The 25166-nt window shown below is 36.9% G+C and overlaps 1 protein-coding gene across 1 annotated transcript; it reads right to left on the bottom strand.

The window, feature by feature from the left end:
- Positions 1-777: 777 nt before the first annotated feature.
- On the bottom strand, positions 778-24769 carry LOC140246939 (uncharacterized). The gene is made up of 4 exons (XM_072326257.1): positions 24632-24769; positions 2401-2604; positions 1185-1353; positions 778-1049 (listed from the first exon to the last, which is right to left on the bottom strand). The coding sequence occupies exons 1-4, from the start codon at positions 24713-24715 to the stop codon at positions 778-780; spliced, it is 729 nt and encodes a 242-aa protein (XP_072182358.1). The 5' UTR covers positions 24716-24769.
- Positions 24770-25166: the final 397 nt, after the last annotated feature.

Below are 25166 nucleotides of genomic sequence, written 5' to 3'. Positions count from 1 at the left end.
AGGCTGCCATGTCATCATCCTTGTTCATTGCAATTTGTTATAAACTTCGAAAACATTCTTATTTTTCATCCCAATCATTATAAATCCTGAAACTCTGTACCCAGTGTAACTCATTTATATATGTTCAAATGTAAAAATTTGAAAATCATCCGGAGGTCTCCTTTAAGATTGATGGCAAAAATCATAAGCTGACTCATTTGACTGCAAATTTCTAGATCCTGATTGATACTCGCATCTGATTGACATTCATTTTGCTTTGATATCCGCTACTATTACTACTGTGGTAAATAGGAGTTATGTGTATACTAAGGTGCAGGTGTCTTAAAGTCCTATAAGTTTACGGGGTCCCCTGGATTCGTTTTCGTTTTCTTTTTCAAGAATATTAGTTTTTGCCATTTTTCTACGAACACAAGTTTTAAAAAGGAAAATACTCATTTTCTTTTCTTTTTTTCAGGAATTAGTTCTTGCTAATTTTTATGAACACAAGTTTTAAAAAGGAAAATACATATTCAGGGATATAAAAGTAAGGGTGAACTTTGATTTGTGATGTAGTGTAACTTAGGCTCCGCTTGTCAAGATCAATGAAAATTATAATTATCGATTGTGTTTTCCGATGTTTTCTTACGTTTGTGCGGTTGATACACACAGCAGAGCTGATAGAAAATGCGGCAACCCTTAAAGAAAATTTAGTCTGTATTCATTTGTAAGCTAAATATAAGAGGTGTTTAAGTGTATTGCGGGGAGGGGAAGGGGGCGAGGCTGGAGATTCGTACATTACTACGGCATTCTGTCTCCGTGATGGGACGGCCTGTGCTCCTTCACACGCATTGGTTCTCGGCTGCCATGGTGACGGTCTGGATGAGGCCCGGGGCCACGCTCCCTCGTGGGGCCTCCTTCTTTGTGTTTCCTCCCGTAGGGTCCGTAGGGGCCCGGGGGCCCCTGTGGCCTCTCGTGTAACTCCTTTCTAGGGGAATCCCCCTTCACCACCGGCGGCTCTATGGCGTCGTGTGCAAAGGGTGGCTCGATGGCATCATGGCCAAAAGGTGGCTCTATGGCGTCATGAGCGTAAGCGGCCGCATTAGGTGGAGGCACTGGGGGTCCAGGAGCGAATGGAGGGGGGCGATTGCCGGGGAAATGGGGGCGGTGTTCTGGAACAGGTGGTGGTGGTGGGGGTGCATCTACACCGATTCGGATGGTTGGATATCTACCAGGGAAGGGTGGTCGTGGGCGAAGTCGCTCAAACAAGTGATTTCTGGAGCCGTGGTGAAAGTCAGGCATCTCTTTTTCAAAGTAGCCACCGACTCGAACCGGAGGCCTGTAGAAATCTGGCGGATAGAGGGCGTCATTGCCATACTGCAAAAGAAGCGCAAAGGAAAAGTTGTTATCAGCACAGGGTTATAACTACAAAGTTGAACGTTTTCCCTCATTAACTGATCTGATGTAGCGGTTATTCAATGATAAAAGTTTAATACAATATCATAATTCGCAATAATACCCAGTTGTTGTTCTCTTTTTTTTTTCGTACTTCCTTTAATCAATAGGATTGACGAGCACAATTTATTTTTCCATTGTCAAAAGAAAAGCGAGCTATTATAATTATTGAGTGATGCGACAATGATGATAAGCAATATCAACACGTAAAAACGATCCATTTTACAATATTGCAATTAATTGCGCTTGGCGCAGGTAACAGACCATTTACGATTATAACTGCAATATCGAATAGATAGACATTTTAGAATTTATGAATGTATGTTTTAACGTAAGAAAATATGCATTAGTCCGCCATTAAGAACGAATACAGTGCAAATAGAAATAATTGCATGTATGTAGGCCTAGGCATCTTAAGCTGAAATGTAATTTATATTATCAGTTAAAGGTTCTCCTTACCGTTGGGAGCAGTAATAAACTTAAGAAATGTTCAAGATATCACATTTGATACATATGTGTAGGTTTGTTGCATCACATAACACCTTACCATAATACAATTTTCACAATAAAGCCTAAAGTATAAGGATATATCACTATTTTTTTCTCTCATTAAACCACAAATGCAGACGGTTTAGTCTGGAAACATTTTTATCATAACTATTGCTCACATTCCATGTCTTTCAATATACTTAATCGATTATATGGATTCAAATTTTTACAGTGGTTGTTTCTATCCCTAACTCACATTTTAGAACTATTTTAAAGCACTAAAGCTGGGTTTTTGTTTCATCTGCAAATGGTAAAATATGCCTTTCAGAGATTTGGCAACACAAAAACAATAACGACAACAGCGACAAAAAAAAAAAAAGGAGCACTAAAAGAGCACTATTAAACAGTACAGAGCCGTAAATACGGCTCTCCAGCTATACAGTATGTTCAATGCCGCCCCCTAGTGGTAGCATCACTCACGGGGTGTCCACCTTCAGCCACGATAAGTGTTGGTTCGTCTCGCTCGCTGAGATGAAGGTAGAGTCCAATTCCTGCTCCGATTACACAGGCTAAGCCGACCAGGATGATGATCAGTGCGCAGGCGCACCTCTGCAAAGTGCACACCTGCGAGTTGGCTGCGATGAGTGGTTCTTCGTCATCAAAGCCTGTCTTATAGGGCGCCACCTGTTGGAGAAAGAGTAACACAGAAAACGAAACCAACCATTACAAAATTAATACTAGTAGTGAAAGCAAAATATCCCCCTTTCCAAATAAACACAGTAGCTGGAGGCACACACACACACACACACATACACATTTTCGGAGTGTTGATTCTCTGTTTATGCACCGAACATTATTATTCAAATTCATGAAATTCTTCCGTCGAGATGTTTTCATTACAACTGATTGACAAATTGCCATACATCGACGTAAATAAACACTGGATTGATCAGTGTTTTAGTAGTAGCCATAAAAAAAAAAAAATCATGTTCGCTCATATTTTTTTTTTTCATCATGGCTATTACTAAAAAACTGATCAATATTATTCAGTGCTTATTTACGTCGATGTAGGTGTACGCCCATTTTTTTTTTTTAAATCATGGCTACTACTAAAACACTAATCAATTCAGTGCTTATTTACGTCAATGTAGGGCAATTTGTCAGTCAGCTGCAACATTATTATTGATTACTAGATATCTGTAATGCTGTTAATTAAATTTCTCTTGTCGAGCTTTAATCTCTGTGTTGTTCTATATGAGTTCGTAAAGGAGTCAGTGAAACTTCCACTAACTCCAGAAAGTAGTGTGTGTACATTACTTGTGAAATTGAATCATAATCCATAATTTGCCATCAACTCAAAAGGGTGTCTGCTGCCCTCCCATACCATGACAGTGTGAGCCGATGGACCTTCCGCGGACACGTCTTGACTGACTTGAGGCGAATCAAAAGGGAGTCGGTGTCGCTCGGTCCTTCTCCATACTTTCGTTTATTTATACACAGACAGCAATTGTGTCTGTAATAATGTTGTATTGGTAAATTCAATAACTTTCTCCCAAGAACTCGCTACAGTAAGCTCGATGGGATCTTTGAAGAGAGAACGAAAATTCACTATGTTTATGTTGACTTTGTGAGAGAGTCACAACCGTCCAAAAAAAACCCAACAACAACAACAACAGAAAACAGAAAATGAATGATCCAGCTTTATTCATGCATTGTACAGAGTAGAGTGCATAATCCGGTGACGTTGTCCGCCCAAACACTTAGAGCCAGACAACAGCGGAGACAAGCTGCTAGTGCAGTTCATGATGAACTATCCAGCCATCTTCTCCGACAGAAAAAATGAAAACATACAAAAAAAAAATAAAAATTAAACAAACTTCAGTGAAAATCCGTGTCATCAAACGCTCAAAATTATTGTGAAAGTTTTTTTTTTTTTTTTTTTTTTTCAAGTTGAACAGAAAAGAAAAGAATGTCTTGGAATCTGAAAGTTTTGTATGCTTACCTCATTTATCATCTCATTAACGCTTTCTATGCCAATGAGACAAATAAACACTAATTTCACACACAATGGACAGGAAAAAAAAAAAAACGTGGGACACAAAGTGTTAATATTTAACCTCATACGTCTTCAAATGCGCCTTACAGATAGGCCAACTCCTTCACAAAAAAAAAGTTGGATTCTGACAAAATGTGACCCGCGACAACGGTTTCAGGCAAAAGTCGGGCATTTTGAAAATTCATTTTTTCACTGAATCACATTGCCCATTTCCTAAGCTTTGCATTGATATAAAACACTTGTATTCTTCGGCACCATAAGTGGGCATGGAAAGCGAAATAAAATGCACTTTTTAATTTGTTAGCCTGACAAAATTGCGAGAAAACGGGCTTTGAAGTTTCACCTCTTACTCAAAGACAATATCCGAGTGGCGATGCGAGGTGAGAATCACCCATCCGTACGATGGTGCCAATCGATGTTAAGCTCCGCCTCTAGCAACCACATCGCCTTCTGATTGGCTCACTGAGAGAGTCAAATTTCCCGGGCACCCTTCCTAGTAGCTCAGCGTATGGAGCCGAAAAACAATGCGGTTCGCTCGGGTTTGTGCAATACCAGTACGTCTTTCAAGATGGCGGATACGATAATTGCACGTATGGTGTACATTGTGTATGGTGCACGCATTACGCAATGGCATCCACACGCCATGACCATGTGCATGTAACAGGAGCGGGTGGCGAATCCATACATTTACAAATCGCGTTTTCATTGTTGTTGATTTGACTTTATCATTGGCGACCCTTTTGAAGGCAGAAAAATGCCAGTGCTGGCAAGGGTCACGATTCCTGTTTGTTTTTCTTTTACAAGCCGTGCATAATAAAGTTGCCTTGTTCGGTGGTGTTGATTATATCAAAACAAACAAACAAACACGTACGACTCGTTAGTTTGGTGCGATCTTGATGTGTAGTATTTGAATATAACTGGTTACATGTGACCTCTCCTTTCCTCTCATCATCCTTCCCTTGAGTCAGTCTGCTGTCATAATTCTTACTACATGTACAAGTAAACTATTTTTTTTTCTTTTCACACGATTATGTCGTGCTACATGATTTTTGTTTCTCTTCCGTTGTCGAACAATGCGGTAGGATAGTTTGGATAGAAAGCCAAACGAAGAGCACGCACTACAGAGCGAGCGTATAAACCACTATAGCAAGAACAATGGAACATGCAATTATGCACGCGTGGACAAAGCATTCCCAAAACGCTGCAACTGGTGTCTCCGAAGGCCGAATTATGTAAATGTGTGCGACGCACCAGCCAATCGCATGCGAGACCCTGCGCCGTAGCAACGCTGGGGATATTGGCGCGGCGTTCGAAAGAAGCTCGAAACTGACGAGTGCGATCCAACATAGGGTGCTTGAAATTCAATTTTCGATAGGAAAAACGTAGTTTTATGCTATGAAATTTAGTGTACATGTAGAGAACATATCAAAGATTTGATTTCTGCAAAAAACCCAAATCGACAAAAATAATGGTAAAGATCTTTGTACCCCGCTTAGGAGGGAATTTGCTTTTGCGACTTTTGCCTGAAACCGTTGTCGCGGGTCACAAATGAATTTGAATACAATCTTTGAATACAATCATATCATTTTTTTTTTAGACTGTCAAAATCTTCCTGTGTTGGTTGTTCCTAAGGAGATATGAGGTACTAAGTTTTCGATGGTTGCCAAATTGAATATGCCATTTGGTAAATTTTGGTTTTTCTATGTTCAAAACAGTTGGAGAATCGAAATAAGTTATTAACGTCATTATGCTTATCAAATTTCCACGAAATGATTATGGTGAATGGTGTACGTTTGTATTTTATGGGAGATTGTTTCTGTCCCTTTCTTAGTGCATGATGATAATACTCATTGACTGTTTTGACACTAATAATTACAGTCACCTTCAACATCAAGTGACTCTGTTATATTGCGTTGTACTTGGTTTGACCTAACTGCATGCGACTGTCACAGACACAAGGCCTGTCATTCTATCCCTGGGAAAGATTGTTTGCCTCTAAGCAGACAGGAGACGGTATACGAGTGTCTCCAGGTGGTGCCAATGGGGCTCGAATCAGGAATCTCTTTTGTCTTTGCCAGGCGATAACCCTTGTCATCGAAAGCAAGGCAACCAGTAAATAGATAAATGAATAAATGAATGAATGAATGAATGAATGAATGAATGAATGAATGAATGAATGAATGAATAAATAAATAAATGAATGAATGAATGAAAAAATGAATGGATAGATAAATGAATAAATAGATATAGATAGATAGATAAATGAGTAAGTGAATAAATAGATAATAAATAAATAAGTGAATAAATGAATAAATACATATATAGATAACTTCGTCTCTTCCTCTTCTCCTCCTCCGTTTCTTCTTTCTTTTTTGTTTTCCTTTTTTTCTTTATAGCATATTTTTTTTTTCAGACAGTCCAGCGTCCTCCATTCTGAAAACAATCGTGTTGTGCTCGCCTCTTCCTTTTTCTTCTTGTTCTTCTCCTTCCTCATTCCTTTGCCTTCTCTTATTTCTCCTTCTCCGCTTCACTCTCTCCTGCTCCTTCTCCCTCTTCATCCTCCCTCTCCTGTAATTTCCTCCACTCCTTCTAATTCTTCTACCTCTTCTTCACTTAGTTCCGAGTCTTTGAAAGCTAGCGATTATCAAAGACGAAGATTATGATGTTCTTACTGTTAGCGATGGGCGTGACACTTCACATCCTGCACAATGCACCGCTGAACTTTTTTCTTCTTTTTTTTTTCTTTTCTTTTTTCCTCATTCTTCCCTCTCTCTGTCTTTATCGCCAGTCAGTGAGTGGTGACTTGAAATATTCTTACTGTGTCGTATTAATTGTTTAGACAATCATTTCTTTCGTTTGCTTATGATGATGGTCTCCTGTATTTCTGTTACATCCAACTTTGGTTAATTTGTTTGCATAAATATATGCATACAATCATGCCTGTTTGTTTTCATTTTGCACCGTTTTAGAAAGAAATATTGGAATTTGAATTAATCATTTATCTGTTTTAAGAAATTATACTGTGCGCAATTGGTTCGTTCAGGTGACTTTGTATTTCACTTTGTATTGTATCGTATTGTATGAAAAAGAAAGTCAGAAATCAAATCAAATCAAATCAAATCAAATCAAATCAAATCAAAATGGGCTGTGATGAACTTTGAAAAAAAAAACCCAACTCATCTTAAACGGAAACGGGCCGAACAGTGCAGTAATAAAGAAATGCGAATTATCATATCCAGAAGGCAAAAAGCAAAGATCAGAGTGACAATCAAGACAAAAACAAAAACACAGACTTATGGTGTTAACATGTTGGAGTCATTAACAGCTTTGTCCAAAGTCATGTCGTCTTGCGACAGATGCAATCTACTTTTAAAATTCAAATTGTCCAAAACTTTGGTTTGAATTTTCAATTTTGTTACCATTTATAACAGTAGAACAGACTACTTAAGAAATTATGACAATAACGATTGCTGATAGTAATGATATAGCTGGTACCAATATTACAATTTTTACCATCATATTAAGTAAGTACTGTACTAAGTATCGTACGTATCTTGGTTTCATGATGTAGCAGTAATGCTAGTATTCGTTTTAGCATAATTATAATGATATGGTCAAAATAATGACTGAAATAATGATTTTTATAGTTTAAATAATGAAGAGCTGAAAAAGTAAAACCAAAAAGAAATGAAATGAAATTGCAAAAAAAAAAAACAAAATTGTATTAGGTCCTAATGATAACAATAATGTAAACTGCGATAAAAAAAATGATTAATCAAAATTGAGATAATAGTGAAAAGAAGAAGCTGCTTAGTGAAAAGGAGAAGAAGAAGAAGAAGAAGAAGAAGAAGAAGAAGAAGAAGAAGAAGAAGTAGAAGTTCAGGACGGGTAGAAGAAACATAAATCTTACAATAGTTTTCCTTTTTCCCCTGCAATTCATTGATTTACTTTAGGCACGACTCTGTCAACACAAGATAGAGGATTTGCTTTATTGCCTGCAATGACAGATATAACGGCTCTTTGGCGGATATTTTGTGAAAGCTTGCCAACGTGAATTGTCCTCATAAGCTTAGTATAAGCGTGCCTCACTGTTACTCGCCCATATAATGAGTAAATTAGGACTGCTTACAGCGTGAAATGTGACGGTGACAGCTACGGTGGGGGGGGGGGGGGAAAGTCGGGGGGGGGGGGAGGTGTCAGAGGAGGGGGAAACGAGGCAGTGCGAAGGAAAGAGAGGCTAATTAGCCAAATCCCGACTTGCTGACTCAACGAGTACCTCGATCAAGATTATTGTTTTGGTTGCCATGGTTACATTGTCAAGAAGACCTCGGTCAGACACCGAGGGGGAATGGTGTGCACGAGCCTGACTCATTCACGGTGTAGGGTGTACGTATAACGGGATCTGGCAAGTTTTACAGTGAGTCCCTGTCATAATGGGGGCTAGTCCGGGATTAACTTTGAGAAATGTTCCTACTGAGAAATCTTTCTCTATCTGATGAAGATTTCATAATGATGAGCTCTTATTAAACATTTATATTGTTTGCAAAGTTTGTTCTTCTGCATAAAGTGTCTTTATCCCTCTATGACATCACCCACTATAAAAGTATAACGAGAGAGGCCATAACGTATTTAAACTTAACCTGTTCCTTACTGGAACCTGGTGACATATGTAATATGTCAATGATGATTTAAGAGTTCAGTATGGAAAGGGTTAATGGAGTTTATCCTGACATCTTGATAAAGAGGTGTGCAATTAAAGTCTGCCTAAAGACTGAATATGATCAATACTACCTAATTTCATTTGATATACATTTAGACATATTTATGTCGGGTAGGCCTGGGACAAGTATTCTCGTCTTGTCGTTTCTATACTGGCAAAGTTTGTTGTAAACGTATACATTTGAATTTATGTAATTAAAGCAGGTTACGTATTATACGCTACTGAGCTACTCGCATGTTGGTGAATTGTAGGGCATGCAAACAGGATTTGTGTTTGTGTGTATGTTTGTTTGTGTGTGTGTGTATGTTATGTGAGTACGTTTTCCACTTCAAACTTGAATCATTCCCAAATTATAGGTCCCTTTAACAAGCCGTAGGCCATCAAAGATTAAGAAAATTCGGGGCTCTTTAAATCCAGTGTAAACGCATTCGACAAAAGCAAGAAAACGAGGAATGAAACAAACCAACAAGGACGAAATGACGTTCTTACGTCTTTCAGCTGGTCATGTGGTTATCTTTGATCTGTAAATCGTGATCTTCTGAACAACTGCGTCGATCTTAACCTATTTCTCCTGCTGTAGATATAATGTAGAGCAGGGAAATAACACTTTGTTTTTCTGAGTGCTTTCCGTATTCTGACATTATTATAATGACGAAATCTGTATTTTTTCCTTTTTTCTTGCTTTGTATCCCAGGATATCATGTGTAATCAGCATTTTTTTTTTTTTTTTTTTTTTGCGAGTCGTCTGGAATAGCACCACTTTGGATGTAAGATACCCTATTGTATCATTTTGTAGGAGTTCTCTTTATATTCATTATCACTATCCCAATATTGAAAATATGCGTGGTTAAAAACAAAGTATGAGAAAAAGATACACGACGAAATGGAAGCGTGATGTCCACTGTATTTAATCACGTAATGTTGAGCGCCTGAAGCCACATTGGAGGAAATGACAATGTATTATTTTGTATTCACGGTGTCTACCCAGACAGGTAAGTTACAACCTGAAGACTGCAAGAGAAGGAATTTACTTAGTAGTTCATTTCGCAAGACTGTCTATTTTGCTTTTTCACCCAAAGATATAAAAATATTAACTAAACACAATGAAGAGGAATAAATACTAGATTCTGGTCATAATTTCGGAGTTGTTTTGACACAACATTGAAGCATTTAGCGAGATACACAAAAAGTGCGTCATAGCCCAAATGACGAGAACATCAGGTTAAAGTACTATAAATAATGTTGTACAATCAGGTTGCCAGTAGCAACAAACAAACAAACAAACTACTTCCTTCATAGTCTTATGTGTGTTAATTATTCAGCAGTGTTTGAGTCTTGCTACCAGGTCGTATGTCAAAATACATCACTCTTGGTTGTGACGTTTGTCTAACAATCATTTTTTTTTTCTAAAACCTTACTTTTCTTACTTGACATAAACGAAAACATCGCATGTTTTTATCAACAGTAAAATGTAATGAGAATATTCAAGGATTCCATCTAACTCCGCACTAGCCAACCTGTGGATTGTTTGTGATAAATTTTGAAACTTTCCTCGTGCTTGACTTGCACTTAGTCGCAGTGAATTCATCTATTCTTTTCGAGGACAAGGTGTGACTTTGACTTTGCAAACTCTTTGTTGATTTGTGAAACTCAGAGACAGTGAGTTGAATGAGAATTGAATGAAAAACAAGTTATTGGAGACTGCTACTACACATTCTGTCCACACTTGCCCATTATTATTTTTATCGATAACGAATCAAATGTGCACACGTATTGGAGGCCTATATCAAAAGAGTATTTTGTGTCAATCCATCTGTGTCTTTAGTTTTAGATTTCTCATTAATCGTACAAAGTACTTAAAATCAATGCTGACAATTTGCACTGCAACTAAAAAGCTTGTAGAAACAAGAAACGAATGCTGTATCAAGTAGAACGTCACCTTTAAATATACAAGTGTGTAGATGCGCAATATCGTACTATTGTATTGTATTGTATTGTATTGTATTGTATTGTATTGTATTGTATTGTATTGTACTGTACTGTATTGTGTTTTAATGTATTTATCTGTGGCACACGTTGTGTATCCTAGCCTAAGCCATTGGGCCTATACAATAGAGGCGACTATGACGGGCTTGGAGTGACGAAATTCAACACAACTATACAACTATACAGCCATGGAATGGATGTCAGGTTTTAACCAATCAGAACGCAAGAAACCGTACAACTATGCAACTGTGCAACTATACAACTGTGCAACTGTACAGCCCTAGAATGCCTGTATGGTTGTCACTCGTACAGGCCGAAGTGCCATTAATCGAACAATCATGCATCCCTACATGCATTACGGAACGCCTGTCGGGTTTAGCCAATAAGGACGTGAAAACCCGACAGACATACATAAATACATGAGTGTGGGAACGGCTGTAGGTTTTAGCCAATCAGGACGCGAAAAACCCGACAGACATACATGCATGGGTGTGGGAAAGACTGTAGAGTTTTAGCACACCAGAATACATTAAACTCGACAGACATACACACATGCATTAGTGAGGGACGGTTGTTGGGTTTTAACCATTCAGCCTTTCCCTCTGCACGTAATTAGCCTTGGGGCTCTGCTAACCACTGAAATCCCCTGACAGATTTATTATACCGTTGGTGCAATGGTCTCCATTCCTTTCCACATCAAGGGTTCATGACCTGCCCTCCTAAGGCAGGTGTGGACGTATACTCAGGGAGGTGCTTGGAGAGAATGAAACTTTACATGTGTGCATGTGTGTATATCTGTCGAGTTTATTGCATTCTGGTGTGCTAAAACCCTACAGCCATTCCCACACCCATGCATGTATGTCTGTCGGGTTTTTCGCGTCCTGATTGGCTAAAACCCTACAGCCATTCCAACACTTATATGTATGTCTGTTGGGTTTTCGCGTCCTGATAGGCTAAATCCCGACAGGCGTTCCGTAATGGGATGCATGGACGTATGGTTGTTCGGTTAATGGCACTTCGGCCCGTACGAGTGACAACCATACTGGCATTCTAGGGCTGTACAGTTGCACAGTTGCATAGTTGCACAGTTGCATAGTTGTACGGTTTCTTGCGTTCTGATTGGTTAAAACCTTACATCCATTCCATGGCTGTATAGTTGCATAGTTGTACTAATTTTGACTCCTCTCGCCCGCCATAGGCGACAGCCTTGCATGCAGTCACTGCATTGTGACGACACAAAGCAGACAACAGGTGGTGGACACACGATATCATGTCGATATGTTGCTGTGATCGGACTGCCCTGGATCGAATTGACCCGGACGGGAGGCCAACACACAACACTATTACACTCGCCTTGTGAAGTCATCTTGACACATAATCATTCTGCAAAAACGTAAATGAATCAATCTACGACATGGTCGAAAAGAAAACATGGTATAAATATATCATGAAAGATGAAACGATAAAGAATAATTTTCATAAAAAAAAAAAAATTGTTGAGAACTGGAGCTTTGCTTTTGCATCGATACAGGTATGAAAAGACACATTTTTTTTTTTTTTTCAATTGGTGAAAATAGAAACCTGCCCCAAGACATGAAATATGTAATGCATCCGTGCATTCACTTCACAGATGAAATTTCCAGATTCTTCTTCTCTGTGTATACTATGTGGGTTTTCATTTTTTTTTTTTAATTCCCTGAGAGCAGCGAGTTTCTTTCAGACTCTTACACCCCCTCCCCCCCCCCCTCTCTCTCTTTCTATCTTGTGCTGGAGATGAATAAACCCTCTACAACGCATGTTATGCACTGCATCTATCTCTCGTCTGACATAACGTAATTTTCTATTCCGTGCTTTCCCGGATAGCTCTGCCCTCTTTTCCGACCTACCCGACCTACCCCTCCCCCACCCCCGCCGCGTCAGCACTCTCCCTTACCCTCTCTCGTCCATAATACATGTAACCCCATGCTCTCTCCTTCTCCCTACTCAAAGCCAACTTCTCTATCCCTTATTTCCTGACCTGATCTTTCTTTCTCTGAAGATCTCCTCTTTCTAAGACCCAGTCCCCGCATCAGCTTTCTCCTTCACCCAGAGCCTCGCGAATTCTCTCCTCCGTACAATCCCACAGGATTCAACAAAACTAGTCGATTTAAAATATGCCCGCAAACAAATTTGTGTGGTTGAAAGTGGCTCAGAATGGTCCTGTGGACCCTTAGCAATGCTCAGACGAGAGGTCACGGGTTCGATTCTCCGTCCGCTTCGCTGATCCTCGAAGAAACAAGTTAATAAACAATGTCCTCCTCGATCCAGAAGTAAGAGAATGTGTGTCTTCGTCCAAAATAAGGTATGAATGTCTGATACAGAGGCAGTGGGTCACTGTGATTATACGCTCACGTAGTTAACGTACATGGATGTAAAAAAAAAATGACAGTGCTAATAATAATAGTGATATTGTGGATGATGACATTGATTACCATATACAACTATGATGTCATTGAGTATCACTATACAATAATGACGTCATTGAACTGTTATTGTTATCATGATTTTGATTAATACATTGATCGCCCTTTTCATCATCACTGTGTGTCTGTATAATCATTTTCAGGACGAAGAGTCCATACCCAATAGCCCTAGTTCGTTTCCCGATTCACAATAATAATAAGAATGATAATAATACTGATAATAATAATAATAATAATAATAATAATAATAATAATAATAATAATGTCAATAATAATAAGAATAAGAATAAGAATGAGAATAATAATAACAATAATTGCATTTATGTGGCTCTTCATACTTTGTTTCTAAGCGCACAAATCAAAACGATGTTCTTTCCATAACATCAAGAAATTTTATTCTGATAACAAAGAAACATGTTGTTTGTGCGAAATTGTCATTCCTTGGTAAATGATTAGATATAGCTGGAGAAGACGAAATCCTGCAATGAAAGAAGACTATATTCTACATATTCTCTCTTTCTCTCCCCGTCCCCCTTCCCACACCACAACTCCGTCTCTTTAGCTGTCTTAAGTCAAACTCGGTAACATTTCAAGGTTGCTGTGTCTTATCTACCTCGAGCAGCCAACCAAAAATGGACCCAAAGTAGCCACCAGCAAGGCATGACGGACTGGGTGGACTCTGGCCGGAAATTCCGACACTTTCCACCTATCCGTGACAGTGACAGTGCTCCCGATGGTCTAAGATTAAGTTTAAGGACGACATAGAGCTTTTTGTGTACCCATTCAGCAGCCTATCTACCCCAATCCACTCCCTTTGCTTGTTATGGCATGTTAATCCTAATCATGATTGATATGGCATCCTGGTAATAAGAATCACAAGAGCCTCCATCCAACACCTGTTAACATTGGTATCATTATCACATCATTATTATCATTATCATTATTATGATCATTATCAATAACACCTTTAAAGAAAGACTAAAATTTATTTTGATTGTTATTGGCATATTATTTTTTAAACAATCATGTTGATAATAATAATGATGATAAGAACAGTAAAAACGATAATAATAGTAATCATTATCATCATCATCATAATGGTTATGCAGTGCTATATCCACAGAAGTGCTCAAATCGCTAAACAGAAGTAAGAATGGAAAATAAAACAAGGAGCAATTTATATAAAACAATTTATATAGAAAAAAAAACAAACTAGTTGTATGTGTGAAATGAAAAAGATGCGATAAAGGGATGCTCGGACGTAAGATAAATGGAAATTTTCAGATAAGAGAAACCGGTAGAACTTTCATTTATTTTTGCTATTATTAACATCATTATCATTTTCATTTTAGATTATGAGCCCAACATTATCTTGTCTTTCTCCTTGTATTTTTAACGATTGTACCTGTAGGGAAGCTTGAAAATTCATTTCACTGCCATATCTTCAAGAAGTTGAGGACGGTTTGATTTCGCTATCACGCATTTCCCATAGACGCTTGCCCGAGTATACATGTACTCGTCCTCAAGGGGTTTTAATATAGGATAAATGCAACATGTTAAGTCTGTACTGTATTCGAGTAAACAGCATTTGCTTCGTCGTCATATTACAGGAACAGTGTAATATGCACATCAGATTGAGGGCGACTGTGTGTTACGTGACTTTGATAGTGACGATTTTGCTCTCTTTATTCACACATTATCGATATCTTACACTCTGGGACATAAGACGAGAGACGCAGTCTGCGATCGATACTAAGTATCGTTTGTCTTTTCGCAGACGCCTACATACAATCAAATTTTGAAATGCACCCTAGCAGAGAGCCATTTAATTTTAATGAGCCGTACAATGAACTCGCACTAATACACAACACTTTCAGGCATATCATACTTACACTGCATATTATAGCTCACGCGTTGTATTGAAATAATATGTGTGTGTGTGTGTGCGTATGTCTGTGTGTGTCTGTCTGTCTGTGTGTCTGTCTGTTGCATGCAATGATAACAACTAGCATTGTACACTGTTGTATCTTAACACCGATCGACCGCTGTTGAACTAATACATTGTGAATTATGGACGGTCTGTAGTGACAAGGGGGAATAGCTTAGACTATGGAAAAGAAATAATCATAAATCCCGGGAAGCGACAGAAAAGCCACGGACATCTAGCTTTACAATGATTCCGCATACGGTATGCTCATACAGTAGCACAGCTACTACAGAAATCATGAGGTAGGATCTTTGCTTTCTTTCCCGAGCTGTGCTCAAAGTCTGACGGACACGTTTTCGGACACGTGAGCTCGTAGCAAGCAGATATTGAATTATTTGCTGAAAATATTTTTCAAGTATACTAGCCCAAAAATATACATCTTGACAAGGTAGACGTGGCAGAGTGTCAAGAAAAGTCTGGAAAAGTGAATGTAACCATTCACTTTTGGAAGACAAAAATCAATGTGTCTATCGTATCTATCCATATTCCATTAAACATATCGTCCAAAATGAAAGGAAATTCCTATCTTGATGAATTCCTCGATCTTTCGGAACCTCTGATAAGTGGTAATACACGACTACAGAAACATGTAGTTGTATACAAGACAGCGGATATAACTAATAAAAAAAAAGGACGGAAAGATGTCGAGTACGTCAGAAACCCACAATGAGTTATTAGTTTTTTTTAGGTGCGTCTGAACGGCTAAATAAAGGCATTATTTACCATGTGCAGATGAAACAAAAACCCAGCTTTAGTGATTCAAAATAGTTTTAAAATGGGAATTAGCGATATATCGCTAATTATAGAAACAACCAATGTAAAAAAAAATGAATCAATATAATTTATGTTACGTATCGTTAAATGTACAAAATGTGAACGATAGTTATAATAAAGATGTTTTTGGAAAAAGCCGTCTACAGCCATGGTTTAGTGAGAAAAATAGTGATATCTTCTGATATTTTAGGCTTTATAGCAAAGTCTTTACATGGTAGGATGTTTAGGGATACAACAGACCTACACATATGCATCAAATGTGATATCTTGATTTTTTTTTAATCACTGCTCCCAATGGTAAACAATACATTTAAATAAATGCCAAATGGATTGCTAATATTTCATTGTCGACAATCCTAAGTTTTTCATCATATTGTACTTGAATTTTTCAGATTAGCAGATATCTCAATAGAATATATCTATATATGTAAGAAAGTATAAAAGAAGAAGAAGAAGAAGCAATTCAATAACACAATGTCGCATAAAAAAAATATACAATCTTTCCTTTTTCATTTTGGTCATGTGGAGAGCTTTTGTGAGCAAGCAATTTGCTTTGTAGAATTTGTTTTGTTACCAAACACATCTGATATATTACAAATCCAGTCAAATCCATTTTTAAATCCCACCTTTTCCGTCTTACTTGATTAAGATAAATATCAATTACCCTTTTTGTTAATTCATGTATCTATTCTGTTGACTGTTAAACTGGCTAGTCATTTATTTTGTTTGTTTATAGTTTGTGTTTTTATTGTACAGCGTACAGAGAAGCAGGTGCTTATTATGTGCTTTATAAATGTAATATCATTACTGTCATATGACTGTACACGCAATTTGCTTTTATGGGCCCTTTATAAATTGTTTTGTTTATAAGTGCAGTACTAATGTAAAGTGCATTGATAGTTAAATAAATTTATAGATGAGCTCTTCAAAACATATCATAATCATCATAACTACTGTTATCATTGTTAGTCGTAGTAATATTATTAACATTATATATCAATATCATTATCGCCATCATTTCAATTATTTCTTATCCTATAGTAGTTAATAGTATAGTAGTATAGTAATAGTAGTAAAAATAAACTTAATATCAATACCATATTATTGCAATCATTACCAGTATCACTGTTATCATAATTGTCATTCTAAAAATGATTGTTACCATTATCACGAATCTATGTTTGTGAATTCTTCGTCATCGGACAACTGTCTTTCCCACTGTGATTATTCTCACCACGTAGACGCATGCAGATTACGGAGTTTTTCTTTTTTCCACTGAAGCAATTTTTGTTCTAGCTCTCAGGATGTCATCATCAAAAGTTTGTCCAAAATGTGATATTCGTCTCTAGGATCAACCGGATGTAGATGGGATTGTGGGATTGTAGGGACACCCTGAAATTAGGGAGACTTATATAATTGAACTAGCTGTCAGACCGAGTTTTGTCACTTGATTTCGGGAAGTATTTAAAAGTTAGTCTGAAAGGGCAAAAGTTTAGATACGCTTGAACTCTTCACATGCTCCATGGGAGGACTATATACAGGCAGTTAAAAAATATAGTTCCAAAGTTTTGGGGTTTTTTTTTTTCTCTCCTTTTTTTGTGATAGAAAAAGCAAAAGGGAAGCATATGAAGAGTTTGTTTGCAAAAACCGATAAGTCCATATTTGCCAAATGGAAATATTTGCGATTAAAGGTCAAGAAAAATAAAGAGAATAATAAGAAAAATTTTGCTTCTTTTGACCATAACTTCAAAAATGTACCTCTATATGTAGTGACCAATATATCGTATAAAAGGTATTATTTTGTACTTCATAACAGCGACCGTACTTCAAAATCTTCAAAAATGGACTTATCGGTTTTTGCGAACAAACTCTTCATATTATATTATGCAATGGTTCACCGAAAAAAGTGATTATAATCATAATCTGTAGAACTGTGTCTGCGGCAATTAAATTTTCACATGGAAGTAAATAATATCATACTACAAGAAATCATTTTGACATTGATTAGTGACCTATTGCATACAGTCAAGAACAGGGTAAAAATGTCGGTTATATTATTTTCTTTTCTTTCAACTCGGTAATATCTTAGAAATTTCAATACAAATCATCAAATTTGGATTTTGTGTATTTAAAGAATAATCGTGAGGAAATCAATCAAGACTAAACTTTTAACATAATATGCTACGTCTGGCCTCAAGATTTTATAGTACTTCAGAAAGCATTAATACATACATGTTTCTACTTATGTAAGCCAATTTTATGCTTAATGTTCATCATCCCTTCTATATAACTGTATAATTGTACTTTTTTTCTCTCTATGTTTCGGTCATTGTTGTACCCGTGCTCCCCATCTTAATCTTTAACTCGATTTTAATTGGGACCTACGCTCAACAAGCTCGCTTTTTAGTAGGTTCCTTCATATTTCTTTAGCATTCATTCACAGATTCCAAACCTCATAGATCGACCACTATATGTTTGATATATTTGCAATATTTTATGTATGTCTCCAGCTTGATATCATGTACTTCATTTAATTTTGTTATATTTGATGTATTTTTTTCACCGAGAAATATGAAAATAAATTGAAATTGAAAAATTGAAATTAAACAAGATTTAGCTTTTACTAAATGAATGCTAGAAAAGTTGACTTCCACCTTACTTTATTTGTACTTTACTCATGTCAAAAGATCATAGAGGGCCTACGCTGCATTTAATTACACAAAGAATGTGAAACACAATCTCCCTCAAACTAATCGGCAATTCGTGAGACAGGAACAACAAAGTCTGCATGGTAAATTACTTTAAATGATAATGAGTTTAAAAAATGTATGCATACTTGATTGTTTATCAACATTTTGTACGATTAGATGTTGTTGGATGGTAACAACGCAATCTTTTCTTTCATCGTTTATTTATATAGAAACACGCACACACAGACATATATATATATATATATGTATATGTACATATATATATGTATATGTACATATATATATGTATATGTATATGTATATATATATATATATATATATATATATATATATGATATGTGTATATGAAGAGTTTGTTCGCAAAAGCCGATAAGTCCATATTTGCCAAATGGAGATATTTGCGATTAAAGGTAAAGAAAAATAACGAGAATAATAAGAAATGTTTTGCTTATTTTGACCATAACTTCAAAAATGTACCTTTATATGTAGTGACCAATATATCATTTAAAAGGTATTATTTTGCACTTTATGACAGAGACCGTACTTCAAAATCTTCAAAAATGGACTTATTGGTCTTTGCGAACAAACTCTTCATATATACATTATAGAGAATTAAATATATAAACATATATCTATATATATATGGTATATACAGAGAGAGAAGGGAAAGAGAGGGAGAGAGATAGAAGAAAAAGGAGTACCCTCTTATTATTATTATTCAAGTCTATGAATTGGACGAACATACATGTGACATACAGATTATTTATTTGAATTGATTCATTGACCTCCGTCCGATGAATACTTGCCCCCTTTGCAATCACTATACCTCGTCACCCGGAAGTGATACATAAGCCAACTTCCTCTCAGTGAACATTGTTACTATGAATCATCTATCATGACGTAAATGACAGGGTCATCTGCCGAGTCGTAAAAAGGATAAACACAATGCCGTCAGACCGAAGCCTTCCACTGAAAGGAATTGAATACTGAGTGCAGACGTCTCTCTCACGAACAAGATATAAAAGCCGTTAGCTCTACTTTTATAAATATTTGAAACGTTTGGGATTTAATCTGCTAAAAAAGAAACTATTTGAAATATGTGATCATTTAAATAGAATGTAGAAAAGATATTTATTGTTATGCAAGAGTGCAGTCAGAGTTTTTTTTTCTCTATTTGATGATGACCTTACTTAAAATTTCGTTTATTTTTCATATACATACAAGTACTTTAACAAAGTATTCCATGGCATGAACTACATTGTTTTTGATCCTGTATGGCAGATGTTCAAATTGCTTAAAAACCCGTATGGCGTACAATTAGAACAGCAGGAGAAAAGGTAATCATTATTAAGAGCCAAGATTGTGGGAATTCTCCTGAGAATGTCTGCTATAAGAAAGTCAATTTGAGCACGCTCAATAAAAGATTCAAAAGAGATGAGAAACTATGAGACGTTTTTGTTAATTTTTTTTTCTTAATTGACCTCTCTTTTGTTCTGTTCGATGTATGCTTTATTTTCCCAGGTTCGTGTTCCTACCGCAGAATGCTACCACAGACCCTTTACCGTAGAGAATAACAAGGAACAAAAGACGGGACGTATCTGAATCATTCTCCAACCCACATCATCACATTAATCCGTTCCGTACTGAATTCTGAAATTCCCATAGACTTAATACACAGGCCACCAGGATCCCATATGGAACGGATTAACACGTATACACCGTACCTTTTAATGGTGTAATTTCATTCATATTCTTTTTCCCCATCGCTGCCAAAGTTAAATCCGCAATGCTCAATTGGCAGAGAGCTTTGAAACAGGTCCTTATGAGGTTTAACCTTTGAGTGCAGATTGACACAGAAAACCGCCTATAGGAATCTATTATTAACGCCGTGAACACCCTGTCCAATGTCCCTGGCACAGAAATGTTTAAACAGTTATTTCCTCACATGAATTCTCTCAGATCAAAGCCTAGTGCTAACATTAATCTCTCCCTTTTTCTATTCCTCCTCTCCTGGCCCTCTTGTATGTCCTTATCTCCTATGTTCCATCCACACTCGACTGAAATCTTAATTAATGCTTTCCGTCCTCTTCACATTATAACGAACTGTGGCGAGATAGCAACTGATCGGAAGCCATTGTAACTTGTTTTGATTGTCGAATCGTGCAAGTTAGCTCACGCAATCCTTATAATTACATTTACCTTCATTCCTTCATTCTTCTTATGTGGTTAGACACCATTTCAAAAGACCTGATTTTGCGATATTGAATGGTTACTCACAGCAGCAGCGCACAACGATCTAAAATCGACTGTATTCATGTAAGCTGCAGAAAAAAGCCAAACAACATAAAGCAGCAAGAACCCTTTTTAAAAGCCAAACCAATCAAACCAATCAAAGCAAACCAAATTAAACCATACCAATCAAAACCAAACCAAACCAAAGCCAAGCCAAACCCAACAAAACCAAAACAAATAACAATAAATGTTTGTAAATTCAAGTCCTTTCAACTGTTAATGGGCCTTTGACGTCATGAGATTCGATGTTACCTCTTTTTTACTGTCTTAATTTAATTCAAGGAAGCTGTCACTGAGCGCGGGGGTGGGGGAAGGAGGGGGGGGGGAGGTGCTTCCATACAGACTGAGGGAGGAAAAAGGACAATAAATCGATCTCGTCTTACATATTGACTTCAAAATGCATGTTTACAAATATTTTCCTCAAAAGTAAGCAGTAAGAGCTATCTTAACCCCCAGCGACTTTCTGACCCTCCTTCCCACGATGCTTTGCCAGGGACGGAAGGGAGCTAGCTCAAGAACAATCCTTCAAACAATCGATATTATCATGCCTTATCATGTCGATCGACGGATTACGTAAACAACAATAACACCAACAATCAAAGACTTAACTGATGAGTCGTAACAGGTGTTCCCATTAGGTAAACATACATCAGTTGTTATTGTTGTGTGTTTTTTTTTTTCATGCAAGAAGTGTGTGCGTGCGTATATATGTATTTTTTTTTTTTTTTTTTTTTTTTTTTTTAGAGACAGGCTTAAACCGAAGGTTATGCCATCTACCTGCTTGTTTCCTAGCACTATCCATTTTTTCTCACATTTCTCATGGATGTTGATGTAATACTATAATGCTTTCACATAGCCTTTTATGTTTGTAATGTTGTTTCTTTCTGTTGTATGCTGATTTTCAAGGAAGTGTGAAATAAACCTGAGCCTGAATCTGATGTGGGTGTGTAATATGTAATGGTTAATTGATGTTTAGCCTCTTGTCAATTCTCATCTCAAAGTAAGTACAGTATAAGATGCCCACAGCAAAAAAACTGAAAACAGACGTCAACTCCTTCCGAACCTTGAGACAAGATTATATATCTCATGTTTGCTGGAGATCCCTGTAAAGGCCACAAAATCCTTTAAAATTGTCTCTTTCCCAACAGTTGCCCCAGGCGAAGAAGGGGATAAGAAAGTCAAAAGTGACCATACACAATGAAAATAACATGTTATGATACACTCACAGGACACAGACACCGTCATGGCATTTTGAAAACACTTCTGTCGAGGATTAAAGGCTTTGCTTGCCTTCGTTCTGCGCATTGCTAGTCCTTGTAGTGATACCACCCTGACTTTGTACAACAAACCGAAATGGCGATGTGCGAATTGTTTTCCCTTTTGACTTAATCTATAGGACATTCAACAACGACTTTAGACAATCGTGCTTCTTCTTCTTCTTCTTTTTTTGAAACGTTTTGTAATACATTGTTCAGTTCCTTCACTCAACGCCAATGTAAAATGTCTCGGAATTTCGTGACCAAAATTAATGAAGAAGACCTAGCGCTGTACGAATGATTAATTTTGCACCTGTCCAAGACATCATGTCTTGACGTAATGTCATCTCCAGTAATCTCTTGGTATTAGCAGCTTACCAGTCCTTTCGAACATTGTTTTTTCTTCAATATGATTGGTGTGGCAAGGACTCTTGGTCCTAGTATTTTTGCAAACACTTTAGTTTTGTAATGGTCGTCAATAGTACTACTGTCACTATTATCATTGTAAGATTCATTTGGTTTAATGAAATTTCTCTCGAAATGATTACCTTGCTAGGGGTTTAACACCGCCTAGTTATACTTTGACTTAATATGGAAGCAATGACATTAAAAGCAATAACATTTTTATTTAAGGACAGCTGTTCCTTTTATGTTAGCACTTACAGTCCCTAATAGTTCTTTTTTTATATAAATTTGGATTTTATACACTCTGAAAATCCTTGACGGCCATCTGGTTAGAGGGTAAAATCTTCAAAGTGAACACGGAAAGTCGAAAAGGGCGTGTTTTTATCCAGACGAAGCTCTCTTCAGACCATCTTAATCTTAGGTTCGAATGTCCCAGAAAACCGCATTAGATCAGATTTTATGTTACAACACGAAATGAATGCACCATTGGTGGCACAAGCATACATGCATGGATTTGATAAGTACCTTGAAAGTCTCTCTCTCTCTCTCTCTCTCTCTCTATCTCTCTCTGTCTATGCTTTGCTTTATATACATATGAATATAAAGCAAAATTTCGAGGTGTATAATCCATATTATGATATGTCGTAAGTTCTTCATTATGTGTTGGTATTTTAAACACTGTTTCACAGTAGTGATACATTTTATTAAGGAAGCACGTCAATAGGGTAAAATGTTCAATTTCCAAAGTCAACACTACCTCAAGGAAATTATTTGATTTGAAATGCTTATTTTGTAACATAAACCATCACTATAATATGAATATATAGCAAAATATCGAGGTGTATAATCCGTGAGATATATCTTTAGTTCTTCATAATATGGTGGTATATTAAACACTGTTTCATAGTAGTGATGCATTCCATTATGGAAGCACGTCAATGGGGTAAAGCGTTCACTTTCCGAAGTCAACACTAACTCAAGGAAATTATTTGATATGAAATGTTTATTTTATAACATAAACCATCACTATATCAACAACTGCAAGTATATCACATGCCAAAAAGAGTTAAACAGCAGTAACCAACGATATTACTTTAAAACTTTAAAGCGTTTCATGGGATAAGTGTCAAAAAGAAATCACAAACGGCAAAAAGTTGATCTTTGGGACTTAGTAATGAACACGGTCATCACCCTCATCAGTAATGAGTATTAAATAACATTTTAAAGAACAATCGTCAAATATGTCAGATGGCAATCCTGAAGGATTTTTTGGTTATTTGTTTCTTTTTTCTTGACTGATGTAAAACCAGCATTACTGTTGCTGAAGAAGACTCAACTTTGTAACGTTATTGACAAGATTTCGGTGATTCTTTAAAGGAACTGTTTACCATTGGGAGCAGTTATTTAAGAAAATGTTCCAGGTATCACATTTGATGCATATGTGTAGAGCAGTTGTATCACAAACTATCCTAACATATACATATTTCACAATAAAGCCTAAGATAGAAGGAGATATCACCATTTTTCTTACTACACCATGACTGCAGACGGTTTACTAGCCTGAAAAACAATTTCATAATAACTGTTGTTCACATTTTGTATATTTAACAATACTTAACATTGCTTATAATTATTAAAATTTACACATTGGTTGCTTCTATCCCTAACTCAGATTTTAGAAGTATTCTGAAGCACTAAAACTGGGTTTTTGTTTCTTCTGCAAACGGTAAACAATGCCTTTTATAGATTATAATCTGCCGCTCTGCAAGATTCTCTTCTCCCTGTATCACACTTTATCGCAGTCATTCTTGGTAAGAAAAATCATTACAAGGCTTATCCACTTTTACTTTTACTTTTACATCGGCAGAATGCGCATAACGTGACAGTAGATGACGCACACACACACATATTCGCACACACACATTAACCCACACACACGTACACACACATACATACATCATATCAAGCAGTGATATATTAATGATGTAAATGTCAGACATAGAAAGTATCGATTGTTAAACACAAAGAGTTGATTAGATTCAATATGAACCCTTGATCTTACCTCTTTCACGGTTATGAGATGCACGTCAGTTTGTTTGTTCTTTTTGGGATCCTGGTCAACGGAGAATACCGTTGGCTTCACCATTTTGCCTACTTTTTCTTGAAGAAAACTCTTTCCACTCGCTTATATGACTTCAATGTCAATCCAGAAAATGAATCCGGGGAGTCGGAACGAGTGCGCGGTAAGTCTTCATCGGGTAGTGCTATCGAATCACACACACAGAGTACACGCACACACGCAGACGCACGCACATCAAGATTCACACCACAGAGTAGCACGAAGTAACTTGAAACTAGTGATTCTGCGCCGTCTCTCAACACAAGGCTTGTAAGCGAGGTGAGTAGTCGTCATATCTAGACCTAATTTACACCTTCCTTATTCACAACATTACTTTCGCTCAGTCTGAAAACGCGTGTAAGATTTTTAAGAGCTCACTATCTACTAGTATCCGATTACTTCAGCAAATGATAAGTCGACACGAAATCACTTCATTGAAATGTGTACCCGAACCTACATTAAAAAGAAAAAGATTGTC

This window comes from Diadema setosum, chromosome 3 (assembly GCF_964275005.1).
Source record: "Diadema setosum chromosome 3, eeDiaSeto1, whole genome shotgun sequence".
NCBI classification, from domain to species: Eukaryota; Metazoa; Echinodermata; class Echinoidea; order Diadematoida; family Diadematidae; genus Diadema; species Diadema setosum.
Note: the sequence above shows the minus strand (reverse complement) of the source record. Positions and strands in the feature narration are given on the sequence as shown.

What these genes read in the sequence shown, in the direction of transcription:
- LOC140246939 (XM_072326257.1), bottom strand. Translation starts at nt 24,715, where the DNA reads ATGGTGAAGCCAACGGTATTCTCCGTTGACCAGGATCCCAAAAAGAAC. An exon ending in ATCTCATAACCGTGAAAGAG is followed by an intron (nt 2,605 to 24,631) that starts GTAAGATCAAGG and finishes TTTCTCCAACAG; the next exon opens with GTGGCGCCCTATAAGACAGG. An exon ending in TGGCTGAAGGTGGACACCCC is followed by an intron (nt 1,354 to 2,400) that starts GTGAGTGATGCT and finishes CTTCTTTTGCAG; the next exon opens with TATGGCAATGACGCCCTCTA.